The 21,014-nt window shown below is 39.6% G+C and overlaps 7 protein-coding genes and 1 long non-coding RNA gene across 13 annotated transcripts; 4 read left to right on the plus strand and 4 right to left on the minus strand.

The window, feature by feature from the left end:
• The first annotated feature begins 155 nt into the window (after positions 1-155).
• LOC103835672 (glutamate--glyoxylate aminotransferase 1) lies at positions 156-3,158 on the plus strand. Its single transcript, XM_009111859.2, has 14 exons — positions 156-411; positions 565-716; positions 825-890; positions 958-1,075; positions 1,170-1,251; positions 1,328-1,415; positions 1,494-1,652; positions 1,732-1,905; positions 1,995-2,126; positions 2,206-2,271; positions 2,354-2,418; positions 2,495-2,586; positions 2,665-2,821; positions 2,895-3,158. The coding sequence occupies exons 2-14, from the start codon at positions 609-611 to the stop codon at positions 3,022-3,024; spliced, it is 1,437 nt and encodes a 478-aa protein (XP_009110107.2). The 5' UTR covers positions 156-411; positions 565-608; the 3' UTR covers positions 3,025-3,158.
• Positions 3,159-4,479: 1,321 nt separating this feature from the next.
• LOC103835673 (60S ribosomal protein L27a-2-like) lies at positions 4,480-5,099 on the minus strand. The gene has a single exon (XM_009111860.3). It carries the CDS (start codon positions 5,059-5,061, stop codon positions 4,618-4,620), a length of 444 nt encoding a protein of 147 aa, XP_009110108.1. The 5' UTR covers positions 5,062-5,099; the 3' UTR covers positions 4,480-4,617.
• Positions 5,100-5,960: 861 nt separating this feature from the next.
• On the plus strand, positions 5,961-7,710 carry LOC103835674 (ubiquitin-conjugating enzyme E2 variant 1A). Its single transcript, XM_009111861.3, has 5 exons — positions 5,961-6,192; positions 6,339-6,478; positions 7,077-7,202; positions 7,286-7,412; positions 7,494-7,710. The coding sequence occupies exons 1-5, from the start codon at positions 6,165-6,167 to the stop codon at positions 7,547-7,549; spliced, it is 477 nt and encodes a 158-aa protein (XP_009110109.1). The 5' UTR covers positions 5,961-6,164; the 3' UTR covers positions 7,550-7,710.
• Positions 7,711-7,789: 79 nt separating this feature from the next.
• Positions 7,790-16,672, minus strand: LOC103835676 (dynein light chain 1, cytoplasmic). Of its 3 annotated transcripts, XM_033276658.1 has the most exons (4): positions 16,586-16,672; positions 16,298-16,357; positions 8,972-9,199; positions 7,790-8,149 (listed from the first exon to the last, which is right to left on the minus strand). In XM_033276658.1, exons 2-4 carry the CDS (start codon positions 16,301-16,303, stop codon positions 7,991-7,993), a joined length of 393 nt encoding a protein of 130 aa, XP_033132549.1. In that variant the 5' UTR covers positions 16,304-16,357; positions 16,586-16,672; the 3' UTR covers positions 7,790-7,990. The 3 variants fall into 3 exon arrangements, with proteins under 3 accessions (XP_033132549.1, XP_033132548.1, XP_018509116.2); XM_033276657.1 differs by lacking the exon at positions 16,586-16,672 and having other exon boundaries at positions 8,972-9,190; positions 16,289-16,440; XM_018653600.2 differs by lacking the exon at positions 16,586-16,672 and having other exon boundaries at positions 16,298-16,431.
• LOC103835675 (B3 domain-containing protein REM7-like) lies at positions 9,196-11,327 on the plus strand. 4 transcript variants are annotated; one of them, XM_009111862.3, is made up of 5 exons: positions 9,196-9,628; positions 10,124-10,186; positions 10,276-10,570; positions 10,653-10,738; positions 10,820-11,327. In XM_009111862.3, the coding sequence occupies exons 1-5, from the start codon at positions 9,431-9,433 to the stop codon at positions 11,117-11,119; spliced, it is 942 nt and encodes a 313-aa protein (XP_009110110.1). In that variant the 5' UTR covers positions 9,196-9,430; the 3' UTR covers positions 11,120-11,327. The 4 variants fall into 4 exon arrangements, with proteins under 4 accessions (XP_009110110.1, XP_009110111.1, XP_033132536.1 ...); XM_009111863.3 differs by having other exon boundaries at positions 10,656-10,738; XM_033276645.1 differs by having other exon boundaries at positions 10,653-11,327.
• LOC117127183 lies at positions 11,503-12,326 on the minus strand. Its single transcript, XM_033276659.1, has 2 exons — positions 12,080-12,326; positions 11,503-11,819 (listed from the first exon to the last, which is right to left on the minus strand). The coding sequence occupies exons 1-2, from the start codon at positions 12,287-12,289 to the stop codon at positions 11,682-11,684; spliced, it is 348 nt and encodes a 115-aa protein (XP_033132550.1). The 5' UTR covers positions 12,290-12,326; the 3' UTR covers positions 11,503-11,681.
• LOC117127185 lies at positions 16,454-16,889 on the plus strand. The gene is made up of 2 exons (XR_004449999.1): positions 16,454-16,678; positions 16,722-16,889. It is a non-coding gene; the product is annotated as an uncharacterized LOC117127185 (long non-coding RNA).
• LOC103835677 (probable phosphoglucomutase, cytoplasmic 1) lies at positions 16,724-20,998 on the minus strand. Its single transcript, XM_009111865.3, has 18 exons — positions 20,772-20,998; positions 20,185-20,266; positions 20,059-20,114; positions 19,747-19,860; positions 19,593-19,655; positions 19,367-19,486; positions 19,165-19,265; positions 18,995-19,054; positions 18,795-18,894; positions 18,542-18,699; positions 18,365-18,460; positions 18,205-18,268; positions 18,040-18,121; positions 17,777-17,955; positions 17,606-17,682; positions 17,383-17,515; positions 17,107-17,223; positions 16,724-17,011 (listed from the first exon to the last, which is right to left on the minus strand). Exons 1-18 carry the CDS (start codon positions 20,847-20,849, stop codon positions 16,940-16,942), a joined length of 1,752 nt encoding a protein of 583 aa, XP_009110113.1. The 5' UTR covers positions 20,850-20,998; the 3' UTR covers positions 16,724-16,939.
• Positions 20,999-21,014: the final 16 nt, after the last annotated feature.

Below are 21,014 nucleotides of genomic sequence, written 5' to 3' on the forward strand. Positions count from 1 at the left end.
AATGAAGGAGACGTGGCTCTACCCTATTGGTAGTGAAACCGAAAGTAGAACTTGTCTGAAGAAGAAGAATATACATGACAAAACTTACAATCTCTACATCTGTGATCTCCGCCACATTTTTATTTCTCTACCAATATAACGACTCATGTCAATTTAACGACTTTTTAATCTGATAAATCGTGGCCGTCCATTTCAGTGGCTCTCCTGCTTCCTTCGTTAACAAGATTGGATTGAGGGGGGAGTGATCCAAAACTATGTCAGACACACATTTGTAATCTGCTACACAATTATTTTTTATTAAGCTTTTTTGTTGGTTTTAAAAGTCGCACACTTTTTATCGAGTTTCTTTAATACAATAGTGCTCTCACCCACTCTCCTTGCTTTGGCTCTCACAAGATCGAGTCTTTGAAGGTATGTGGTTTCCTTTCGATCATTTTCTTCTTCTTTTTCAATACCCATTTGAAAAGGCCTCGCCTTTCTCTGTACTATTACGAATCAGTTCTGGTTCGAATTGCTGAAGGATTCTCACAAAAAGAACCTCTCTTTTTGTTTTGTTTGGATAAGGTTGGAGAGAGAGAGGTTGCTTTGAAAGTGTGTGAGTTGGAGAAATGGCTTTAGAGTACGATCTTCTGAATGAAAACGTGAAGAAGTGTCAGTATGCTGTAAGAGGTGAGCTCTATCTCCGTGCTTCTGAGCTTCAGAAGGAAGGCAAAAAGGTAATTTCACTACTTTCTTCTGCCTTTAGAGTTTAGACAGAGTCATGTGATCTTTACTTCTCTTTTAGGACTCTGACTAATTTGGGTTTGAGTATTACATATAAACAGATCATTTTCACAAACGTTGGGAACCCTCATGCTTTAGGACAGAAGCCTCTCACTTTTCCTCGCCAGGTATATATAATATAATTCTGAGGACTTCAATCTATTAAATGTAACACTAACAGCTAATCACTTGCAGGTGGTTGCGCTCTGTCAAGCTCCGTTTCTACTAGATGACCCCAATGTTGGTATGCTTTTCCCAGCTGATGCTATTGCAAGAGCTAAGCATTATCTCTCCTTGACTTCTGGCGGTTTAGGTATTATTATTATTATTATGTTCACCAAACTACTCATTACTTAGCCAGTTGTCAGAAAGTTATTTACTTTTGTCTCTGTGTGTGTGTTCATCAGGTGCTTACAGTGACTCAAGAGGCCTTCCTGGAGTCAGGAAAGAGGTTGCTGAGTTCATTCAAAGACGTGATGGCTATCCAAGGTGATGATTGCTTAGAGCTAGCAACCGTTTGTTGTAGTTGAGATATGTTTGTTGTAACCGTTTGTTTTCCACACAGTGACCCAGAACTCATATTCCTCACTGATGGAGCTAGCAAAGGTGTGATGCAAATCTTGAACTGTGTTATACGCGGTGAGGGAGATGGGGTAATGCTCTGTCTCAAGAGGTCTTAAGTATCTGCTATGATTTTACTCCTGGGACTTCATCTATTTACCGTTTTGCAGATTCTAGTGCCGGTTCCACAGTATCCACTCTACTCAGCAACCATATCACTCTTGGGTGGTTCTCTTGTTCCTTACTATCTCGATGAGTCTGAGAACTGGGGGCTTGATGTCAACAACCTTAGACAGTCCGTTGCTCAGGCTCGTTCTCAAGGGATCTCGGTAAGCACTCTTTCGTTCTCTTGCAGTTAGCCTAGAAGCATATGTTTACAAACTCTTCTTGAAATTGGTATATACACAGGTAAGGGCAATGGTGATCATTAACCCTGGGAACCCAACTGGTCAGTGTCTAAGCGAAGCTAACTTAAAAGAGATATTGAAGTTCTGTTACAACGAGAAACTGGTTCTTCTGGGAGATGAGGTTTATCAGCAAAACATATACCAAGATGAGCGTCCCTTTATCAGCTCCAAGAAGGTCAGCTTCTACCTCTTTGTTTTCATGTAAACTGAAACTTGTGCATGATTTGTATCTAACATTTGTAACATTCTTTGGGGGAAAAAAAGGTTTTGATGGATATGGGTTCGCCGTTCAGCAAGGGAGTCCAGCTTGTGTCTTTTCACACTGTCTCTAAAGGTTATTGGGGCGAGTGTGGACAGAGAGGTGGATACTTTGAAATGACCAACATCCCTCCCAGGGTTTGTCTTTGACTCTCAAGTTACTTTTGTTATGTGTCGGAATATAACATGAGCATGATATGGTTTCTTGGGTTTGCAGGTTGTTGAAGAGATATACAAGGTTGCATCTATCGCTCTCAGCCCTAATGTGTCTGCACAGATCTTTGTAAGTTAAAAAAGCCTCAAACGTTATGTGGATTGGTTTTGTAGAGATTGATATGTTCTGAGAGTTGATATGAATGGTGCAGATGGGTTTGATGGTTAGTCCTCCAAAGCCTGGAGACATCTCATATGACCAGTTCGCCCGTGAAAGGTATTATACATAAATCCAATTAAGCACTTGTGATCATCATTATCCCTGGATTGAATCATTATGTACATTTTTCTAGCAAGGGGATTCTTGAATCTTTGAGAAGAAGAGCAAAGATCATGACTGATGGATTCAACAGCTGCAAGAACGTTGTCTGCAACTTCACAGAAGGTAAGAAAATAATAAATGAAGCATGACATTACTTGTTGGTGGTGTTGTTTGATTCTTGTGTGGGTGTATATATGTTAGGTGCAATGTATTCGTTTCCTCAAATACGGTTACCACCGGGAGCTCTCCAAGCTGCGAAGCAAGCAGGAAAAGTGCCAGACGTTTTCTACTGTCTCAAGCTCTTAGAAGCAACAGGAATCTCCACAGTGCCTGGCTCTGGATTTGGACAGAAAGAAGGGTAAAACAACAACAACTAAAGAATTCGGTTCTTGCTCTTTTGATGTTCTAACACGGTTTTTTTTTGGTGACAGTGTGTTCCATCTGAGGACAACGATCTTGCCTGCGGAAGAAGAGATGCCGGAGATCATGGATAGTTTCAAGAAGTTCAACGACGAGTTCATGGCTCAGTATGAGAATGGCTTTGGTTATTCCAGAATGTGATTACTTATTTCTTCTTCTTCTTCTTCTTCTTGTTATGATGATGGAACAACCTATTGTGTTCTGCTACACTCTTTAAAGCTAAATCTCTGTAGTACCTCTTCTCTTTCCTATAAAGTCTTTCTATGTCTCTTCTATTTCCAGTTGCAAACTGATAAGATCTTATGGATAGGAATCAAGCTTGCAAACTACTTCAATAAAAAAAAAATGTGATTATCCCAAACATTACATACTAAAACCTTATCAATATTAAAAAGTCCAACAGCGGAAAAGAGGGTAGTCTTTGTTGTATGAAGCAAGTAACATGAGCAAAGAAGAAAACAGAGCAGAAGAACACAATTGGCAATGGAAAGCAACTGGTCAGGATTCTGTCGCCGGTAAAGTGTCCGGTGAAGCAGAGCAGTTCTGTTTGCGGGTTACCACAAGAATCCTCAAGTCTCTGTGGCGGCTCTTTCAATCTGGTGAGCTCCAAGTCCCTATGAAGGTTTCAAGATTTCGGATAATAAGAGAATTAACGGTTTGGTTACAGCATAAACATATTGGGATGGCCAATCATTGTGGCATTTGGGTTTAATGCGGCTGCAAATTATTCATAACAATCTAAGACACTGTAAGAAAAATAACTAAATGATACGATGAAGCAAATTTGTGTTATATGCGACATGTAAGCGTGTCAAAAAAAACTGTGGTGGAAAGGGATAGTTGCATGGGTGAAGGTTGTGTGTTAGTAGATTGCATCAACATCAAAGATTACATGGGATATGGAAAAAATAGACAGGAATGATTGTCCAAGCCAGTGTTCTTCTCTCGATGATTTATAAGTGCCAACTGCCAAGTCTGAAGGATTTGGGAACAAAGATTTATTGTATATTTAGGCATCATAGGCACTTAGGCAGAAGCTAGAATAAGGAAACTGGGGAGCCAAGGATAAGAAATTACTCCCTTCTTTCTTTAATGATTGACTTTTTATAAAAAAAATTTGTTCCAAAAAAATGTATTTTTTTTGTGTTTTCTATGAAAAAATGTTAAGTTTCAGAAAAATTAATTCAACTTATTGAATTATTATTGGTTAAAAATTATTAAAAATTAAAAATTAGAGAAAATAATATATTTATTATGATAGTTTAATGTGTTTTCTTAATATGTGTAAAAGTAAGGAGTATTAAATAGATAAGAGCAAATGGTCATTGTTGTGCTAGTCCATGTCGATGCGTAATTGAAAATGCAGATGATATGAACTACAAAACCAATACAATCTCTCACAAAAACAAAGTGAATAAACTTTGTTATAACATTACGAAATATTTGAGCTTCAGATTTACCCAAAGACACACACTTACGGCATTTGATGAAACTTATGAAAATATTTTTACGAATGAATTAGAGATTGAAGAGCAAAAGCAAAGCTAACATTGAATCTGGAATGATACATTAGATAATCCAAAGCTACCATGTTCAAACACCAAATGAGTATAATCCAATGATAATGATCAAAATATCTCTCATTCCAAAAATCAATAAAGCAACAAACTTTGTGTTCAACAACGATATCAAAAACAGATAAAGACAATAATTAAAACGAAAAATCAATCTAACCTAGGCAGTGAGCACAACAGCACCACCAGCCTCCTTAATCTTCTTCTCAGCAGTCTTCGAAATAAGCTTCGCCTTCACCACAAACGGCTTGCCCTCAGGCAAATGCCCTTTCCCCAACACCTTAAAGAACCCGTGCTGCGTCACGTCGATCATCGGCACCTTATCATCCTTCCCCGCCTTGGCCTTCACGTCCTCCGGAACCAGCGACCAGAGCCTGTCGAGGTTGACGATGGGGCAGTAGAACTTGTTGCGGAGCTTGTGGAAGTACCTCATCCCTACTTTCCCGAAGTATCCCGGATGGTACTTGTCGAAGAGGATCCGGTGGTGGTGCATGCCTCCCGCGTTTCCGCGACCTCCCGGATGCTTGCGGTGCTTCCCGATACGCCCGTGCCCCGCGCTGACGTGGCCTCTCTTCTTCCTGTTCTTCTTCAACGCCGTCGCCATTTTTTGATTAGATCTTCTAAGCTTCTTCTGAGGAGTTAAAAGGTTTTTATATAGGAGACGACGGGCTAGGGTTTAGTGTTTGGGCTTTTAATGGGCCTTGTGGAGTGCTTTAGACCCAATGGTACCAGATGAGCATGAACAGTTTCTATTGCGCGAAAGAATTCAATGATAAGTTGGGCCTTGTGGGCTTTAGTTCTAATAATTTTTTTTTTACTTCACCGGCTTTGGGGGGGGAAGGATTTTTAGTTTCCTAAGTATTTGTGATTAACATTTTTAATACCCAACTACAGTACTTTATGGTCAACATTTACTTGAGGATTAAATATGTGCAAGCAGTAGTTAAGTATTAAAAGTGTTAATTACACTGGAGAATAAAACCCATTTTCTCCAGCTTTTGGCTAGTTTTTTTTTTGATTATCATATGATATGTATTTTTGTTAGAATCTTTTGTTTATTTCCTTCTAGTTAAATGTCTCCTCAGGCTTTAATTAAAGTAATGTAACAGGGCCAACCAATGAGTGGCAAGAGAAAAAAAAAGTTAATGTCTAGTAAAGGTTGATTTTGTTATAGTCAAAAATCAAAATTGATATGAGGCCATAGTTTGTAAATTGGACTAATAGTTTGTAATATACGATGTATTAACAATTGCAAATTTGCAACTACACATTACATAATCGTTTGCTGTCAAAAAAAAAACATTACATAATAATTTGTCATATAAATATTTGGTAAATAATGGAGTACATGAAAGAATCTCAACTAACAAAAATTAAATAATTGTAATAGAATATTTAGAAATCGTGAAAATATTTGTCTACAATAGTAAACTGATCTGCTTTTTGGAATCATTTTCTAAAAAATTTCAAAAATAGGTAACACAAAATTAGTTAAATATTGGATATTCCCACATTAATCATTGAAATGATAAAAGAGCATCTTCATCATTTTTCTTCTACACATCCTTATGGTGAACAGTCTCTCTCTCTCTCTCTATCCATCTTATCTCTCCTTCTGATCTCTCTCTTTAGATATCGTTGATCTCTCTCTCTCTCTCTCTCACCTAACCTTATCATTTCACCTGAGACTCGTCCACGATCCAGGCCATGAGCTCCGAGGAAGCTAAAGTCGTCGGTAAGCCCCCTTCAATTCCATTAATCGCTCTCGTCAATTGATTTTCCGGATCTAGGGTTTCCGTATTCACACGATCTACACAAAATGCGATCGGATCTAAGAATCTGATCGATGAATCTGCGTTTGAATTTTTATTGTGTGTGTAGTGCCAAGGAACTTTAGATTGTTGGAGGAGCTTGAGAGAGGCGAGAAAGGTATCGGAGATGGTACCGTAAGCTATGGGATGGATGATGCTGATGATATCTATATGCAGTCTTGGACTGGCACCATCCTCGGCCCTCATAATGTATTATCCGTCTTCTCCTCTGTGTGTTGATTGTTTAAGATTCAAAGTTGATGGCTTTTCGTTCTCTTTATGCGTTTGGTTGATTAAAGATGCAATTTTTAACACTTTTTTGGGAGAGGATGGTTAAGAGTCTTCTTCTAGTTGTTGTTTTTATGTTTTGGGTAATATCTCTGTGGCCTAAAGTAATTAGCTTTTTACTCGAAATGATGGGTAAGTTTTGGTTACATCATCTGAGGTGGTTTTACTCCAAATGCTCTTTGTCTACATTTTCATGACCACTATTGATTAGCGTGGACTAAAGTAGAAGAAAGACATTGTTTGGTTTCTGTTTTTGTGTTTTTGATGATATTGATCCCAATTTGGGTGCTTGAGAGTCTTCTTCTACCTTTTGTCACTATGTTTTGGGTAATATCCTTCTGCCCTTATGTAAGTAGTTGCTTGTGGGGCTTTTAGTGGAAATTATCCATAACTTTTAGCTATGCTGCTTTACTTCAAGTAGTCCAGAAGTTTTAGCACAAGAAAGAAAACTGTTTGCTTTCTGCTTTTGGGTTTTGAGAAGATTGAGGATGTTTTTTTTGTGGTGATGAATGGGTATCAGACTGCATACGAAGGGAAAATATTCCAGCTGAAGCTCTTCTGTGGCAAGGAATACCCTGAAAGTCCACCAACTGTGAGGTTCCAGACCCGGATTAACATGGCTTGTGTCAACCCTGAAACTGGAGTGGTAAGCTCTCTGACTTCATTCCTGATATACTACTTGGTGTTGTATTTATATCAGCTTATTGTATCTAAAATGTATGAAATCAGGTTGAACCGAGTCTCTTCCCTATGCTCGCTAACTGGAGGCGAGAATACACAATGGAGGACATTCTGATTAAGCTGAAAAAGGAAATGATGACTTCCCATAACCGCAAGTTAGCTCAACCCCCGGAAGGTAATTTTTGTAACCTAGTTTGACATGCCTGTGTGTTTGTTTATGACCATCAGGCTTCTAATCAATATCTTGCTTCTCCAGGTACTGAGGAAGCTAGGGCTGACCCAAAGGGACCAGCTAAATGTTGTGTGATGTGAAGAGAGAGAAGTTGAAGGGAATCATCAATTTGTATTAATAGAAGGGATAATGTATATAAAACATCATTTGAAGCTTTTGATATTGCCTATGACTTGAATGTTATACTGCTGTTTGAGATTATATATATATGTCCACCAAAAAACAAGTGATTATGAGTTTATGACCCTAATAAACCTTCTCTTAGTTTTTAATTGGTGGATGAGTTCTTCCACTATCCTACTCAAAAAACATATACACAGTACCGAAAATAGAAGTTTCTTAAGAACATCAAGTTCACTTGTAATTACAGAACATGAATGAGACAAACCTATTCTTGATTTGTATCAAAGATGTTGTCTAGAAGATTGACATATCGAATTAGAAATAAGAATACAGGACAGAAATTGAAAAACAGAACTAACTGAAGATGCTCTTCTTTATGTTTTGATGGATCAGCTTTCTTATTGGTGATCTAGGGGTTCCACAGCAGTCTTGAATAGAAGAACATAAACCTTGTCGATCTGGAAATATAAGAATCCTCCAACGGAATGAGTCACGTATGAACCAAAGCTGGTCCCAACAATGCAATGCCATGCAGGGCCGTAGGCAGAATCGAAGTCCTGAAATTGTAAGACAGATGGTAACTTTGTTTCATGAGTAGAGCAAAAGTAAAGTTTATGTAAATTTGCTGCAACATGTCGTTTGAAAAAGGAACAAAAGATCAAGTTGGAAGAAAACAAAGAGATAAGGGAAACCACAAGACAGGTAAACAAGTCAGTCAAACAGTAGAAACTGACTTGTACGCCAATCATAAAAGCTAAAAATGGTAACCACGATTAGGATTTCAGAGATTAGTGAACACTGAAACAAACAGAAAGCGACCCTGCTAACACATATTGTGAAACCAATGTAAACCGGTCTACCAGAAGAAAACCGAGTCCTTTCATCCTTTGTAGAAAGAAGTTTCCATTTAGGCAAGTCTCAATTCCTAAAGCAAAATGCTTAAGATTTATCATCAGGTAGCATCTAACTCTTAATAGAACAGAAAAAGTCAGCTGAAACCAATTATCTCAATAAGCAATAAGGAACATCCAGTTTCCAAGACTTATCACAAAAGAGATGCATACTATCATCCTCGCAGTACACAAGAAAGCCAAGTTAAGTAGACTAACAGAAGCTACAAATGGAAAATATAACAATGGAACAAAGTTGATGAAAGCCAAAAAACAAATATGGGACCATGTTCGATAATATGCAAGTACACATCACTAAATCAAGCAAGATCGAGAAGACAACACCACCACAGTTTACAGAAAGAATGCGAATTAAGACGTAGCCCAAAACTAGCATACTACTTGATTCTGTGTCAACTTTCACTCCACAGTACTAGACTCCATCGGTGATGCGAATAAAGAAGCGATTTTTGAAGTAAAAGATGTGACCTTTTTAAGGGCGAGAGCGAGTCGTTTGTTGTCGGCCTTTCCAGGCGTAGCATCCAAGAGCTCACGGGACAAACTGAATGCCCTGTTTTGCACTGACAGAGGCATGTCGGAAGCTCGAACTCGGACATTGAACTCGTCTTTCTGGTCTTGCTGCTCTTTAGCTTTCTTCTTCTGCTGTATCAAGTTGTTCAAGAACTTGCTTCTTCTCTCCAGTTCAAGCTCTACTCCGGGACATCATCTCCTATACCCACCCAGCTATATCTCTAATCTCTGTAAGACATGAAAACAAAACAAAAATGGTAAGTTAAATAAAAAGCCGGAAATTACATTTAACCCTAGAACATTTGAAGTATTTACCGGTTGTACCTACCTTAACCAAAGGAATAACCGAATTGAGTTGAACCACGAACCAATCCCTAATTTCGACCCGAAATTAAAACATAACCGTCCAAAAACCGAATGGTACCAATTCCCTATCTTAAATCCCCAAACCAGACCCGATTCCCTCTCATTTTCGGGAAGCCCTTCCCTCTCTCGACACTTCGGCGACACAACCGAGGGAGATCCCCGCTACCCCCACCAGCGACGGCCAATTCCACCGAAGAGGAGACTCCTGACCAGCAACGGCCAATCCCACCGATAGCGACACAACCGAAGGTATGTCTTCCTCGTCGGTTCTGTTTCTCCATCGATCGAGTTTACCATTTTTATGAAGAAACTACAAAACGTCGGTTCATTTCTTTAGGGTTGGAGAAAACGTCGGCTTTGTTTAGTGTTGCTTAGGGTTTTTTAGATGGCGACACCACCAAATGGTTAATTAAGTTGCTTAGGGTTTTTTAGATTCGGTCCATCGATCGAGTGACGGCTTTGCTTAGCGTATTTGATTGATTGAGTTCATGAATTAGATCTGTTGATCGAGTTCATGATGCTAGTTTTGGTTATATCGAGTGCATGATGCTTGATTGAGAATTTTATGCTAGCTCAGTCGATGGAGTTCATGATGCTTGATTGAGTTCATTTGCTAGTTTTCGGTTTTAGCAAATGGTTAAATAAAACTGAAAATGATATAGAATGATATAGATTTGGTCTGTGACTTTAGCAAGTTCCTTGACATGCGTCTAACTTTGTCTAGCTTTTGTTTCTTGTTTGCAGATGGTGCAACCGCAAGAACCTCATTTCTTCCAACCTTTGCTTCCTGGATTCCAGACTCACTTGGTAAACACACTCTCTGTATTGCCTTTTCTTGATTGCAAGAACCTGATTTCTTCCTTGTTTGTGTAACTTACCTCAAATCTTGATTGCAGACAATACCCATTGTATTTTTCTCCAAGCACATCCAAGGGAAGACGAATGGGAACACATGGACACTAACATCCGACGCTATGGATCAAACATGGCAAGTGATACAAGAAGAGAGGCGACTCACCCGAGGTTGGAAGGAGTTCGCTGAGGCACATGACCTTCGAATAGGAGACATTGTCATCTTCAAACTCAAAGGTTCCATGGTCTTTCACGTCACTCCCTTTGGTCCGAGCTGCTGTGACATCCAGTACACATATCCCAACTCAATGGAAGAAGCCCATGACCACCAGAACAATAGTAAGTGTGATTCAAAGTCACCGCACTAGCATAGGTTACTTATGAGGTTTTTTGAAGTTGTTGTTTGTTTCTTGTGTTTCAGCAGGAACAGGGGCTAGGTTTTCTTACTCGTGGGACTACTGTTTTAAGGCTGAGGTCACGGATTCTAATGTCCGTGAAGACAAACTTGTGAGTGAAACGAGTGTTCTTTTGTGTACTTACACATCTTTATGTTGTTCTGACACATATGTTTATGTTCTTTTGTTGCAGAATCTCCCTGTGGGGGCTACTGGTTGTAATGCTCTGAACAAAGAATGCAAGAAGGCGAAACTAGTGAACATAGAGGGAAAGGCGTGGAATGTGTCAATGCGATTTAACGAATCAGGCGGCTTCTACTACATCAAAGGGTGGAGAAAGTTCTGTGCTGAAAACAAATGCCACATTGGAGACAGCTTTGTCTTCAATGTGGTTGGAGATGGGAACACTTTGCCATTGATGTGTGTCTGTTCTCCAAGTAAGGAGTGTCTTAAATCTGCAGGTGACATTGCTTCTTCCTCCCGGGTGAACTAGGAAGATCATGTGTTCTAGTTGGGGACGCGTCTATGTTGGTTGTGACTTGATCTTAAGAGCACAATGTCTTGTGCTTTGAACTTATTTTGTGTGTCTTTTATATGTTTGCTTTTTGGTACTTTCAACTTGTTATTTTGATTTGATGGTACTTTGAACTTGTTATTTCGGTTTGATGTTGCAAACTTTTAGTTAATCATTTTCATGTCAATTAGTTATATAGAGTTTCGACTTTTGGTTAATCATTTTCACGTCCTGAATGATAATATAGATTTGGTCTGTGACTTTAGTTAATCATTTTTCGACTTTTAGTTAATCATTTTCTTGATTTTGGTTTGATGTTGCAAACTTGTTATTTTAGTATAATGTCACAAGACACACGCATAGAGAAGTAAACCACAAAACACATAAACATTAGATAGATAGTTTAAGTCATAAGACACACACATAGAGTCATAAGACACACACATAGAGAAGGAAAGTAGCAACATGGATCAAAGTACCATCATAAGACATAGAACAACAACAACTTAGAACAACAACAACTTAGAGCAACAAGATGGGATCATGGACGGTGGAGTTGGTAAAGCTGAGCCTTGAGGCGATCAATCTCCTCAGCCATCTCTTTGACACGGTCTACTAACTTAGTAACCTCGTCCTGAATCGCGATCACCCACGGCGTACGAAAGTGGAGACCATTATTCTGCACAAGTTTTATCACAAGTTATACAAGTTTTTCAAGTTTTCCAGTTTTACCAGTTTCCTAGTTTTCCTAGTTTTCTAGTTTTTTCTAGTTTTTCTAGTTTTTTCTAGTTTTTCTAGTTTTCCTAGTTTTTTCTAGTTTTTCTAGTTTTCCTAGTTTTCCTAGTTTTCCTAGTTTTCCTAGCAAGTTATGCAAGTTTTACCTGCTTAGCAGGTTCTAGTTATACAAGTTTTACCAGTTTTGCACAACATGAAAATTACCTCAAAGTTTTTGCAGGTGAAGTACCTCCTTCCAGGTTGCGTATCAAAATCATTGGGAAACTTGTTACACGGAGATACCTCGGGAATGATACCTCCACCACACGGGCACTTGGTCGGGACGCCGTACTGCGCATCAGCCACGAAACCAAGCATGTCGTTGTGTCTCTTCAAGGCCTTCATGTGACTGTACTCCTCGTCGGGATGAGTCATGCTTCAGTTATTACTGTCAGAGAGAAATGGGAGAAACCGAAAGAGATCGAGAGAGAGGAATGAGGGATGGAGTGGAGTGGAGAGAGAGAGAGAGAGAGAGATGGCTCGGTAAAGAAGGGGGAGGAGGGAGAGAAGTAGAGGGATGGAGTGGAGAGAGAGAGAGATGGGACGTGACATAGAGGGGAAATGGAAGAAAATAGAGAAAGAAAATGAAAATAGTTAAAATAATTAAAATAATTATTTTCCCTCATATGTTTTGGCGCCAATGTAATTTCATTTCCCTCCCCGAAATTTGTTCTTAGTTTTACATAAGATACTAGTTTTACGAGATTTGCTCATAGTTGTACTTTCTGTGGTTTATAATTTATTCAGTGTTACCAGTGCTTTCAGTTTGGTTTTCTTGTTTTACTTTCGATTTTAGTACTTGAACATGATATTTATCTTGTTCACTGCACAAATATTTGGGAAACAAACATTACCTGATAATCTCTTTTGTGACATGTTCTTCATTCACAAAGTGTGAGTGAAACTATAAGGTTTATTATGGAGATAGTAAGAGTTTTCATAATTTTTGAGAAAGTTTTGAAAAAAACATGTTTAATTGAATTATTAGTCAGACTAGAGTAATCATAATAGTAAATGTCATAACGAATCAAGTTTCCATCTACATAATAATAATGTCACACTCGAAACACAATGCAGTTTTACAAAGATGATAAAATAGTTTTCCAGAGTTTTCCAAAAAAAATACAAATTACAGAGTAACAAGTTGTGGTTAGGCCGTGTTCTGCTCTGAAGGGCTTGAACCATTTCCAAATAACAGCCAATTGAAACCAAAATTTTGCCTAGGCCGCTTTTTGTTCTGTGTCCTCCTACGGCGTTCTCCACCAGATGGAAGTCTATTAACTCTTTTCCTTCCCTTCCGCTTGATAGGATCCGGAGGTATGATCTTCAGCTCCCTGATGTGATCCGGGACTTCCCATACAGACATGTCTGGCACAGCATAAATTGTCCTGCAATACGCCAATGCCCACAGTTCCGTCCAATAGTATTTTGAGCACAACTCATGATATACTATGTTGATATCACGGCTCCTACCACCCCCATTATCCACCTCATTAGTGTAATAGATATAAGCAGCCAGTCCGTGCAGACAAGGAATCTTTTCATAATCCCACACCTTGCAAGTACAAGTTTTGGCAATCAAGTTCGTCAAAAACATCTTCCCATGACTATCCTTGACCTCGTACTCTAGCTCATAACTATTAAGCTCCCGCACAGGTAGCGTTCGCGCAAGAACCCATAGATCGTGCAAGTAGTTCTCAACCAGAGGCACTAGCATGGTACCCAATGATTGTGAAACAGCATCCTTCCGACGTTGATTAAACCAATCAGAGAATGTCCTAATGATACAATCCAGCATTGGTATCAAGGCCCACCTCCTTGCCTCTCTAAACACTTTGTTCATTGATTCCACGCTGTTGCTTGTGTCCAAGTTGTACCTGTCACGTGGGAAAAAAACCCTTGCCCATTTGTCTTTTTCAGTTTTCTCCTCCACATACGTGTAAGCTGAAGGGAACCTTAGCTTAAATCTTTCGTAAGCAGCATTGAAATCAGCCATTGTGTACATCTTTCCCAACTCCATGAATCTATGCCCGACTACATCTTTGGTGACGTTAGAAGCATGCCCTTTAACATTTTCCTTCAAATGCCATAAACAATGACCATGGTGAGCCTGAGGGTACACGTTTGCTATTGCAAATATCAGACTTGGATTTCTATCACTCATGAAAACCAGTTCAGAAGAGTCTGGTATAACGCTTCTAAGCATCTCAAAAAACCAGGTCCAACTAGCATGATTCTCTCCATCAAGTACAGCAAACGCAAGTGGATAGCAATGACGGTTAGGATCTTGAGCTTTGGCAAAAATTAGAACACCCCCATATCCGTTCTTCAGCCATGTTGCATCGACAACAATCACTTTTCTCATAACTGCAAACCCTTCAATGCAAGCTCCCAACGCTATGAAGAGGTACTTGAATTTACCTGAGTCATCCAATTTCACACTAGTTTTTGTTCCCGTGTTCATTTTCTCTAACATGAACAAATAGCTATACATCATCCTGTAGCTATCTTCCGGACTACCACGTGTATCACAAGAAGCCAAATTCTTTCCACGCAATGCTGTGGAGTAGGATATCATGACACCAAGTTTGGACTTAACCAGAGCCTTAATATCTTTTGGAGTTGGAGTTTGCACATCTCCTGGGAATTCCTCATTCAAAAAACTTGCCACTACTTCTGCTGACGCTCTTCTCTTGTCGTTGCTGTCACTTTGTTGTGTCCGCGAGCATGTATGCATCTTCGTGTAGCTTTTTATTGAGAAAATTTCTGTCCCAGCAATCCTTGAAGCTCGTATTACCCATTTGCAGTCAGCTTGCGAACATGTTATCACCAATCGATTTCGATCTGACTTTTTAGTGACATAACGATAACATTCACAATATGCAGCTCTATCCACCATCTCCTGAATTGCCTTCTTACTTGGAAATTCGTCATGTTTATTAAGACTCAAACCATCGCCCCATTCCTCTATACAACTACTCCGTACTATTGCAGGTGGCTCTTCAACATACTTATCGGCGGTTGGATGTACGGTATCAGTCTCCGCAGCCGTTTCATTCTCCGCAGCCGTTTCATTCTCCGTAGCAGTATCATTCTCCATACCAGTATCAGTTTCCGCAGCCGTATCATTCTCCATACCTTTATCAGTCTCCGCAGCCGTATCATTCTCCATACCTGTATCAGTCTCCGCAGCCGTATCAGTCTCCGCAGCCGTATCAGTCTCCATACCAGTATCAGTCTCCATACCAGTACCAGTCTCTTTAGCACTCACCTCGTTATTCCCCTGGTTCTCACCAACGTACAATGTAATGGCATTAGGTCCAACTTCATGTTCCAATAGCTGCAAATCGTTGTAGTTCATACCAACAGAACTTTTACCCGCTATCGAAAGTTTATCTTGTGGTCTCGCTCCCGACCTTTCACTACTCTCCACAACCAAAAGACATCTTTGGTTCTCTTTATCGACACATCCGAGGTAAACATAAAGATCGTCATCATCAGCAATAGTTACAGCTTTCTTGCAACGTATCACCATCGGAATGTAGCTCAATTTCAGTTTTTCCTTACGTTCATCCAACCCAAGCTTCTTATATATCTTTTCATGTAACATTGACAACGTCACATCCTCCACTGATGCCTTCACAGATATACCATACATGCAGTCTTCATATGTAAAATGTACGAATACGTTATTGGTCATTCTATCCTGCCAAAAATATCGCACAAGATCAACAAAAACAAAGTTATACCAGTTGTTCGAGTTTTCCTAGTTATTCCACTTTTCTCAGTTTTCCAACAATAATCCAAAACACTAGGTTTCGAATCGCATCTATCAACGTTTAATTCAACCACATTAATGCATTTTATACCAAATCGCTATACTAATTGACCCATCAACTAAACAATGCCGTTGTGCATTGCTCCTAGCTCGATTCCAAATACATGCATTTCTCAAGAGAAGTTGGGGGACCTGAGTTTACCTGCAATACCCAACTCTAGACCTCCGGAAACACTTTGAAAATGGAGGAGGAGGAGAGAAGCTGCGGCGACAGAGCCGGATGGGGGAGCGGGGATGGGGGAGGGAGCTGCTCGGGGAGGGGAGCGGGGGGAGCTGCGGGGGGGGAGGAAGAAGATTAAGCTTTTCTCAATTAATTTTTTTTTAATAAAACCATTAACCAAACTTCCCAAACCAACGATTTCAATCACAAACCCAACCCAATCACATTACAATTTTCGATTTTCATTCAACCCATCCCCCCAAATCAAGGTCAGTTTAGTCTTTCCACAATTCATTAAAGAGTTATGGGTATAGATGATTTTAGTAGGTATAGGAGATTGAGTGATGAGGAGGATGGACAAATGAGGTGATGTCCCCTCTACTCCTTCCATGTTTCTCACTCTCACATCACTCAGCTAGGACTAGGAGATGTATCCCATTTCCACCTTTTAATCGAAGAAAACAAAGCTACTTCACTATTTACGAGAAAGGCCCATTGATGTATTGTAACCAAGAAAGCCTAACCATCCTATATAACCAATTGAAATAACTCGAGATTAGATTGTTGATTTAAATGTGTTTGCCCAACACAACAAAAGATAGTGTTGTATGTATTCTTCTTGGTTACATCATGTAAATTCAACTTTCCGACCTGGAGAAGCTAGCAAACTAACCTCAACGTGTTTTGGTCTCAATAAAGTTAAATGCAAAGAGATGAAACTTGCAACTTCGTTTGAACTGTAATAACAAAATCTTATATCTATCATGTAATAGTCTCTTTTTTTTTTGATCAACTGTATCATGTAATAGTCTAATAGATGTAAAACAAGAAAACAAAACCGAGAAAAGTCAAATCCAAACAAGTATAAAGCTCTTCGCGATAACTCAAAACAGGCTTGTTCAAGATTCCGAAAAGAAATGTGAAGTCTCCCTGAGGCTTATTTATTCATATAGAGTGAGAAGAAAGTATCCCTTAGACACAGACATAAGTGTAAGATTTGAGATCGTTTGTACTTCTGACCACCCTCTTAAGTTATGACGGTGGGGGCTGATCGGCCCGTGAACTCCTCCATCTTGGACAGCTTTAGAGCTATGTCAACCTGTCAATCACAACACATCAGAACAACAATGAGAGCAAACCCCTTTTGGTGTATTAGGTTACGGATATTTGAAAGGTTTTGTTTAAACATCTGACCAGTGGAGACAGAGCTTCCTGGGACTCTCGTCCAATCTTCGAAGCATCCTTCTCGTACTGTTCAATGTAGAGCCTGATGGTTGCTCCTTCCGAGCCAGTTCCCGACAGACGGAAAACCTTCATTTGATTTTTAGATCATACAACAAGAGAGTATTAATCAGTTACTGATTTCATATTTGTTTAACTATAATACTATCTCCACATGTTTTGTATATGATTATTTTCTATTCTAGCTGATATACAAAAAGACTCAAAACCAAAGAAGATGGGACTTACAAGTCGCGATCCATCCTCAAACAAGTAACGGATACCCTGGTGCTTTGAGATGGAACCATCAACTGGATCTTTGTACTCGAACTCATCCGCACTGGAGACATTCGCCACGTCCGAACGAATTCCTTTCACAATCCTGAATCAAATCAAGAAAAAATTAAGGAAAAAAGAACAGATCACCAAACTGATGAGTGAAGGGATTTAGAAAAGTTCAAGTGTTGCCTACTTGTTGACTTCAGGAATTGAAGATTGCAATTTAACCAAATGCTCCATCAGTTCCTTGGCTTTACCTGCGTCTACATTCTTTGGGGGACAAATTTTAAAGATATCAAAAAGGGTTCTGTTTGTTTCCGCATAGTATGGTATAATACAATCACACAACTTAACAACTTGTTACCTCATAGTCGTAACGAGTGTAGTAGTGACGGCCATAGGTAGCCCAGTGCTGGCGGACAATGTCTTCAACCGTCACCAGTTTAGTGTCACCGTCTATGCTATCCTTGTTCTTGTGAGCAAGTATGGACATCCACGCAAGAACTGCCCATATCCCATCTTTCTCACGGATATGATCGGAGCCTGTGAAAACATCTTTCTCTCAGAACCGTACAGATTGTTTTTAAATTTATTAACAGATGTGTGAGTGTGGATATAGAAACTAACCAGTTCCAAAACTTTCTTCTCCACAGACAGAACACATCCCGGCATCCATCAGGTTACCAAAAAACTTCCAGCCTGTTGGAACCTGATATGTGATTTTATCATGTTAAAAACTTCACGAAGTTCGGGGGAAAGGAAGCTATATAGAAGTTGCACGTTGACATGTACCTCAAAGAACTTCAAATTCAAGCTTTTTGCAACAACATCTAGAGCAGCTGAGGTTGGCATGCTCCTAAAATAAATAGTGGAAGTTATATATTACGCGGAAAAAGATATATTATAGACCGAATTCAGATAGAAATAAAAAAAAAGTTCGGATGTATAATACCTTGCAACACCTTTCAAACCAGAGCTGAAGTACGGGATGGCTTCAATGGCATTTGCAGCAATTATGGCAACTGAATCCGAAGGAGTTACAAAGAACCTACATAAGAAGAGATACAATTAAGTTTAGAAGTGTACTTCGTAAACCCGTTCCATGTATCTAAGAACATTACTACGCTACCTTTTACCCAGGATCATGTTACGGTCTGCGTCACCATCAGCAGCGGCACCAAACTCTGGAGGTTCACCTCCAGTGTCGGATTTACCTAGTCCCATTCGTGCCACAAGCTCCTTCGCATATGTCAGATTGGGATCCGGATGTCCTCCGCCAAAGTCCTCCTACAAAAACGTCGTATTGTGGTAGTTAGTCAGACTGGAGATCTGTTAATAATCATTTTTAGGAATAGTATTTTGTGTTAGAAAAAAAATAAGACCTTGGGTACGCAGTTCAACAAGGCACTTTCTTGCGCACCGAGTTCTTCTACAAAGATGCGGTGTGCATAGGCCCCAGCAACACCGTGCAAGGCATCATAACTTCATAAAATAAAGTAAAATATAACATTAAATCGATGGTACATATATTATCAAACTTAGCTCAAATGGAAGAGGTTGAGGAACCAATGTAAGAACATACCAGAACGTAAATTTTGGAGATGAAAGTAACTTTCGGATGGATTCAAAGTCGAAGATTGACCTTAAGGGAGCAAGAAGATATTGTTAGGAAAAAGAAACATAGAGAATGCAGATAGACCATAAACTCGGGAGCATATTCTGGAATCATGCTCTCAGATTGAGGGAACTCACTTCATTAGTTTAACGTAGTCATCTGCGGAATCAAAAACTTCAACATCAAATTTTCCTTCAGGACCTTCAAAACTGGTTACACCAATGGCAGAAATATCAACCTGTTGCATTTAAACAGAGACCAAATCAACTTTGAATGAAACAAAATACAGAGAATGGAAAATATGTTGAACTGAGAGGAATCTTCAGAATGTTTCTATACATTGGGTAGATCTTCTGCTATTGGGTACTCCTTGATTGTCTTAGTGTTCTCGTAAATCTTATCAGTGATTGATTCAGGAGCAGGCCCTCCATTTTCCATATTGTATTTGATTCCAAAATCCTGTATAAGAGGCACGAGTCAAGGCTTCTTCTTATCGAGTTAGATGAATATAAAACAAGCAGCCAAACAAAAAGGGGGCAGAGCACAGAACAAGTACAGAACGGACCTCAGTAGGGCCACCAGGGTTGTGACTTGCTGTTAAGATAAATGCTCCAGTTGCTTTCGATCCCTGTAACAAGGAGACTGGGGTAAGTCTCTCAACAAAAAAAAAACACATTCAAATATCACTACAAAGATGAGGCTAGAAAAAGAGATCTAACATCAGCCCCGGATCTTTCACGAATCACAGCTGACACAGCAGGAGTTGACATCAGAGTGTTTTTACCAACCCACACACGGCGTACACCATTAGCCGCTGCCATCTTAATTATGATCTGTCCAGATATAAAATAAAAAAAGTGAATGAAAATCTCGAAACCCTCGTCATCTGAAATAGCAGGCACCAGATATGTAACAGTTGCAGTCTTAGCCAAAGAACGAAAGTTATAGAGATCCTCTTCATATGCGAAGTATTGAATACACTGATTACACTCAGCGAGCTTAAGAACACAAAGGAATCACATTGCAATTACCTGAACAGCATCCTTTGAGTAGTAGCGACCATCACCAGAGACCACGAGCGTGGCACCTGCAGAGATAAACAAACACTCATGAATATTTTTGAAATAAGCAGATATGCCTAAGAAAAAAATACTCACCTTTGACTTTCTGAGGAGTAAGAGCATTAAACGTTGCTTGCACAAAATTCTCAAGGTAATTGGGTTGCTTGAACACTTTCACCTACACACAGTTACACAAACCACCAATCAGAGACACCAAAAGATGCTAGCTTAATCACGTCTGCAGAGACCACTAGACTAAACAATGGGAGACTAACCAATCCAAAGATCATTCATATTAGAAAACGAATGACAAATAGAGATCTGAGCTACACTAACAAATCCAATCTAAATACTCTCAGTTTCGCCACATCAGTGCAAACATGTAACGTCAAGCTCTATACGTGTTCATACAGTTGTATCAGGTTAACATTCATCCCAAATGTATATACTCAAATCAAAGATAACAACGTGATCGCGAAGAACCGATCCAAAACAACGAAGAAGATTCACACAGTATTCTGCACAGCATAATCATATGGATCAATGCATGGATCTAAATCCAAATGAAATGCGCAGTTATGACTGATCTCGCTTAAAATCCTAATCGTGAGAATCTAAACAGATCGGATCGAGATCGAGATCGATTTCGTTGGATTTACGGAGGGAGATTTGGATCGACGAACCTTCTTACGGAGACCAGAGGTTCCGGGCTTCTGGCCATCGATGGGGGATGTTGAGACGACGGTAACCTTGAAAGCCATATCCGAAAAGACGATTCAGGATTGAGAAGAAGAGAGTGATGTTAAACGCTGTGTGTGTGTAGAGGGGAGAGAGAGAGAGAGAGTTTGCTTAAACTAGACGAGACCGCGACACGTGTGGCTCAGCGTTTTTCTCACGTTACGTGGAACGTGTCTCTTGTTTTTTTT

The sequence above is a fragment of the Brassica rapa genome, chromosome A08 (assembly GCF_000309985.2).
Source record: "Brassica rapa cultivar Chiifu-401-42 chromosome A08, CAAS_Brap_v3.01, whole genome shotgun sequence".
NCBI classification, from domain to species: Eukaryota; Viridiplantae; Streptophyta; class Magnoliopsida; order Brassicales; family Brassicaceae; genus Brassica; species Brassica rapa.

What these genes read in the sequence shown, in the direction of transcription:
- LOC103835674 (XM_009111861.3), top strand. Translation starts at nt 6,165, where the DNA reads ATGAGCTCCGAGGAAGCTAAAGTCGTCG. An exon ending in CCATCCTCGGCCCTCATAAT is followed by an intron (nt 6,479 to 7,076) that starts GTATTATCCGTC and finishes AATGGGTATCAG; the next exon opens with ACTGCATACGAAGGGAAAAT. An exon ending in TCAACCCTGAAACTGGAGTG is followed by an intron (nt 7,203 to 7,285) that starts GTAAGCTCTCTG and finishes GTATGAAATCAG; the next exon opens with GTTGAACCGAGTCTCTTCCC.
- LOC103835676 (XM_033276658.1), bottom strand. An exon ending in TCGCTCTCGCCCTTAAAAAG is followed by an intron (nt 8,150 to 8,971) that starts GTCACATCTTTT and finishes TTACAATTTCAG; the next exon opens with GACTTCGATTCTGCCTACGG.
- LOC103835675 (XM_033276645.1), top strand. Translation starts at nt 9,431, where the DNA reads ATGGTACCAATTCCCTATCTTAAATCCCCAAACCAGACCCGATTCCCT. An exon ending in CGATAGCGACACAACCGAAG is followed by an intron (nt 9,629 to 10,123) that starts GTATGTCTTCCT and finishes TCTTGTTTGCAG; the next exon opens with ATGGTGCAACCGCAAGAACC. An exon ending in CCATGACCACCAGAACAATA is followed by an intron (nt 10,571 to 10,652) that starts GTAAGTGTGATT and finishes CTTGTGTTTCAG; the next exon opens with CAGGAACAGGGGCTAGGTTT.
- LOC103835673 (XM_009111860.3), bottom strand. Translation starts at nt 5,061, where the DNA reads ATGGCGACGGCGTTGAAGAAGAACAGGAAGAAGAGAGGCCACGTCAGC.
- LOC103835672 (XM_009111859.2), top strand. Translation starts at nt 609, where the DNA reads ATGGCTTTAGAGTACGATCTTCTGAATGAAAACGTGAAGAAGTGTCAG. An exon ending in AGACGTGATGGCTATCCAAG is followed by an intron (nt 1,252 to 1,327) that starts GTGATGATTGCT and finishes TTTTCCACACAG; the next exon opens with TGACCCAGAACTCATATTCC. An exon ending in GACCAGTTCGCCCGTGAAAG is followed by an intron (nt 2,419 to 2,494) that starts GTATTATACATA and finishes ACATTTTTCTAG; the next exon opens with CAAGGGGATTCTTGAATCTT.
- LOC117127183 (XM_033276659.1), bottom strand. Translation starts at nt 12,289, where the DNA reads ATGACTCATCCCGACGAGGAGTACAGTCACATGAAGGCCTTGAAGAGA. An exon ending in TCACCTGCAAAAACTTTGAG is followed by an intron (nt 11,820 to 12,079) that starts GTAATTTTCATG and finishes AAACTTGTGCAG; the next exon opens with AATAATGGTCTCCACTTTCG.
- LOC103835677 (XM_009111865.3), bottom strand. Translation starts at nt 20,849, where the DNA reads ATGGCTTTCAAGGTTACCGTCGTCTCAACATCCCCCATCGATGGCCAG. An exon ending in GGTTTGAAAGGTGTTGCAAG is followed by an intron (nt 18,269 to 18,364) that starts GTATTATACATC and finishes TATTTATTTTAG; the next exon opens with GAGCATGCCAACCTCAGCTG. An exon ending in TGAATTTGAAGTTCTTTGAG is followed by an intron (nt 18,122 to 18,204) that starts GTACATGTCAAC and finishes ATCACATATCAG; the next exon opens with GTTCCAACAGGCTGGAAGTT.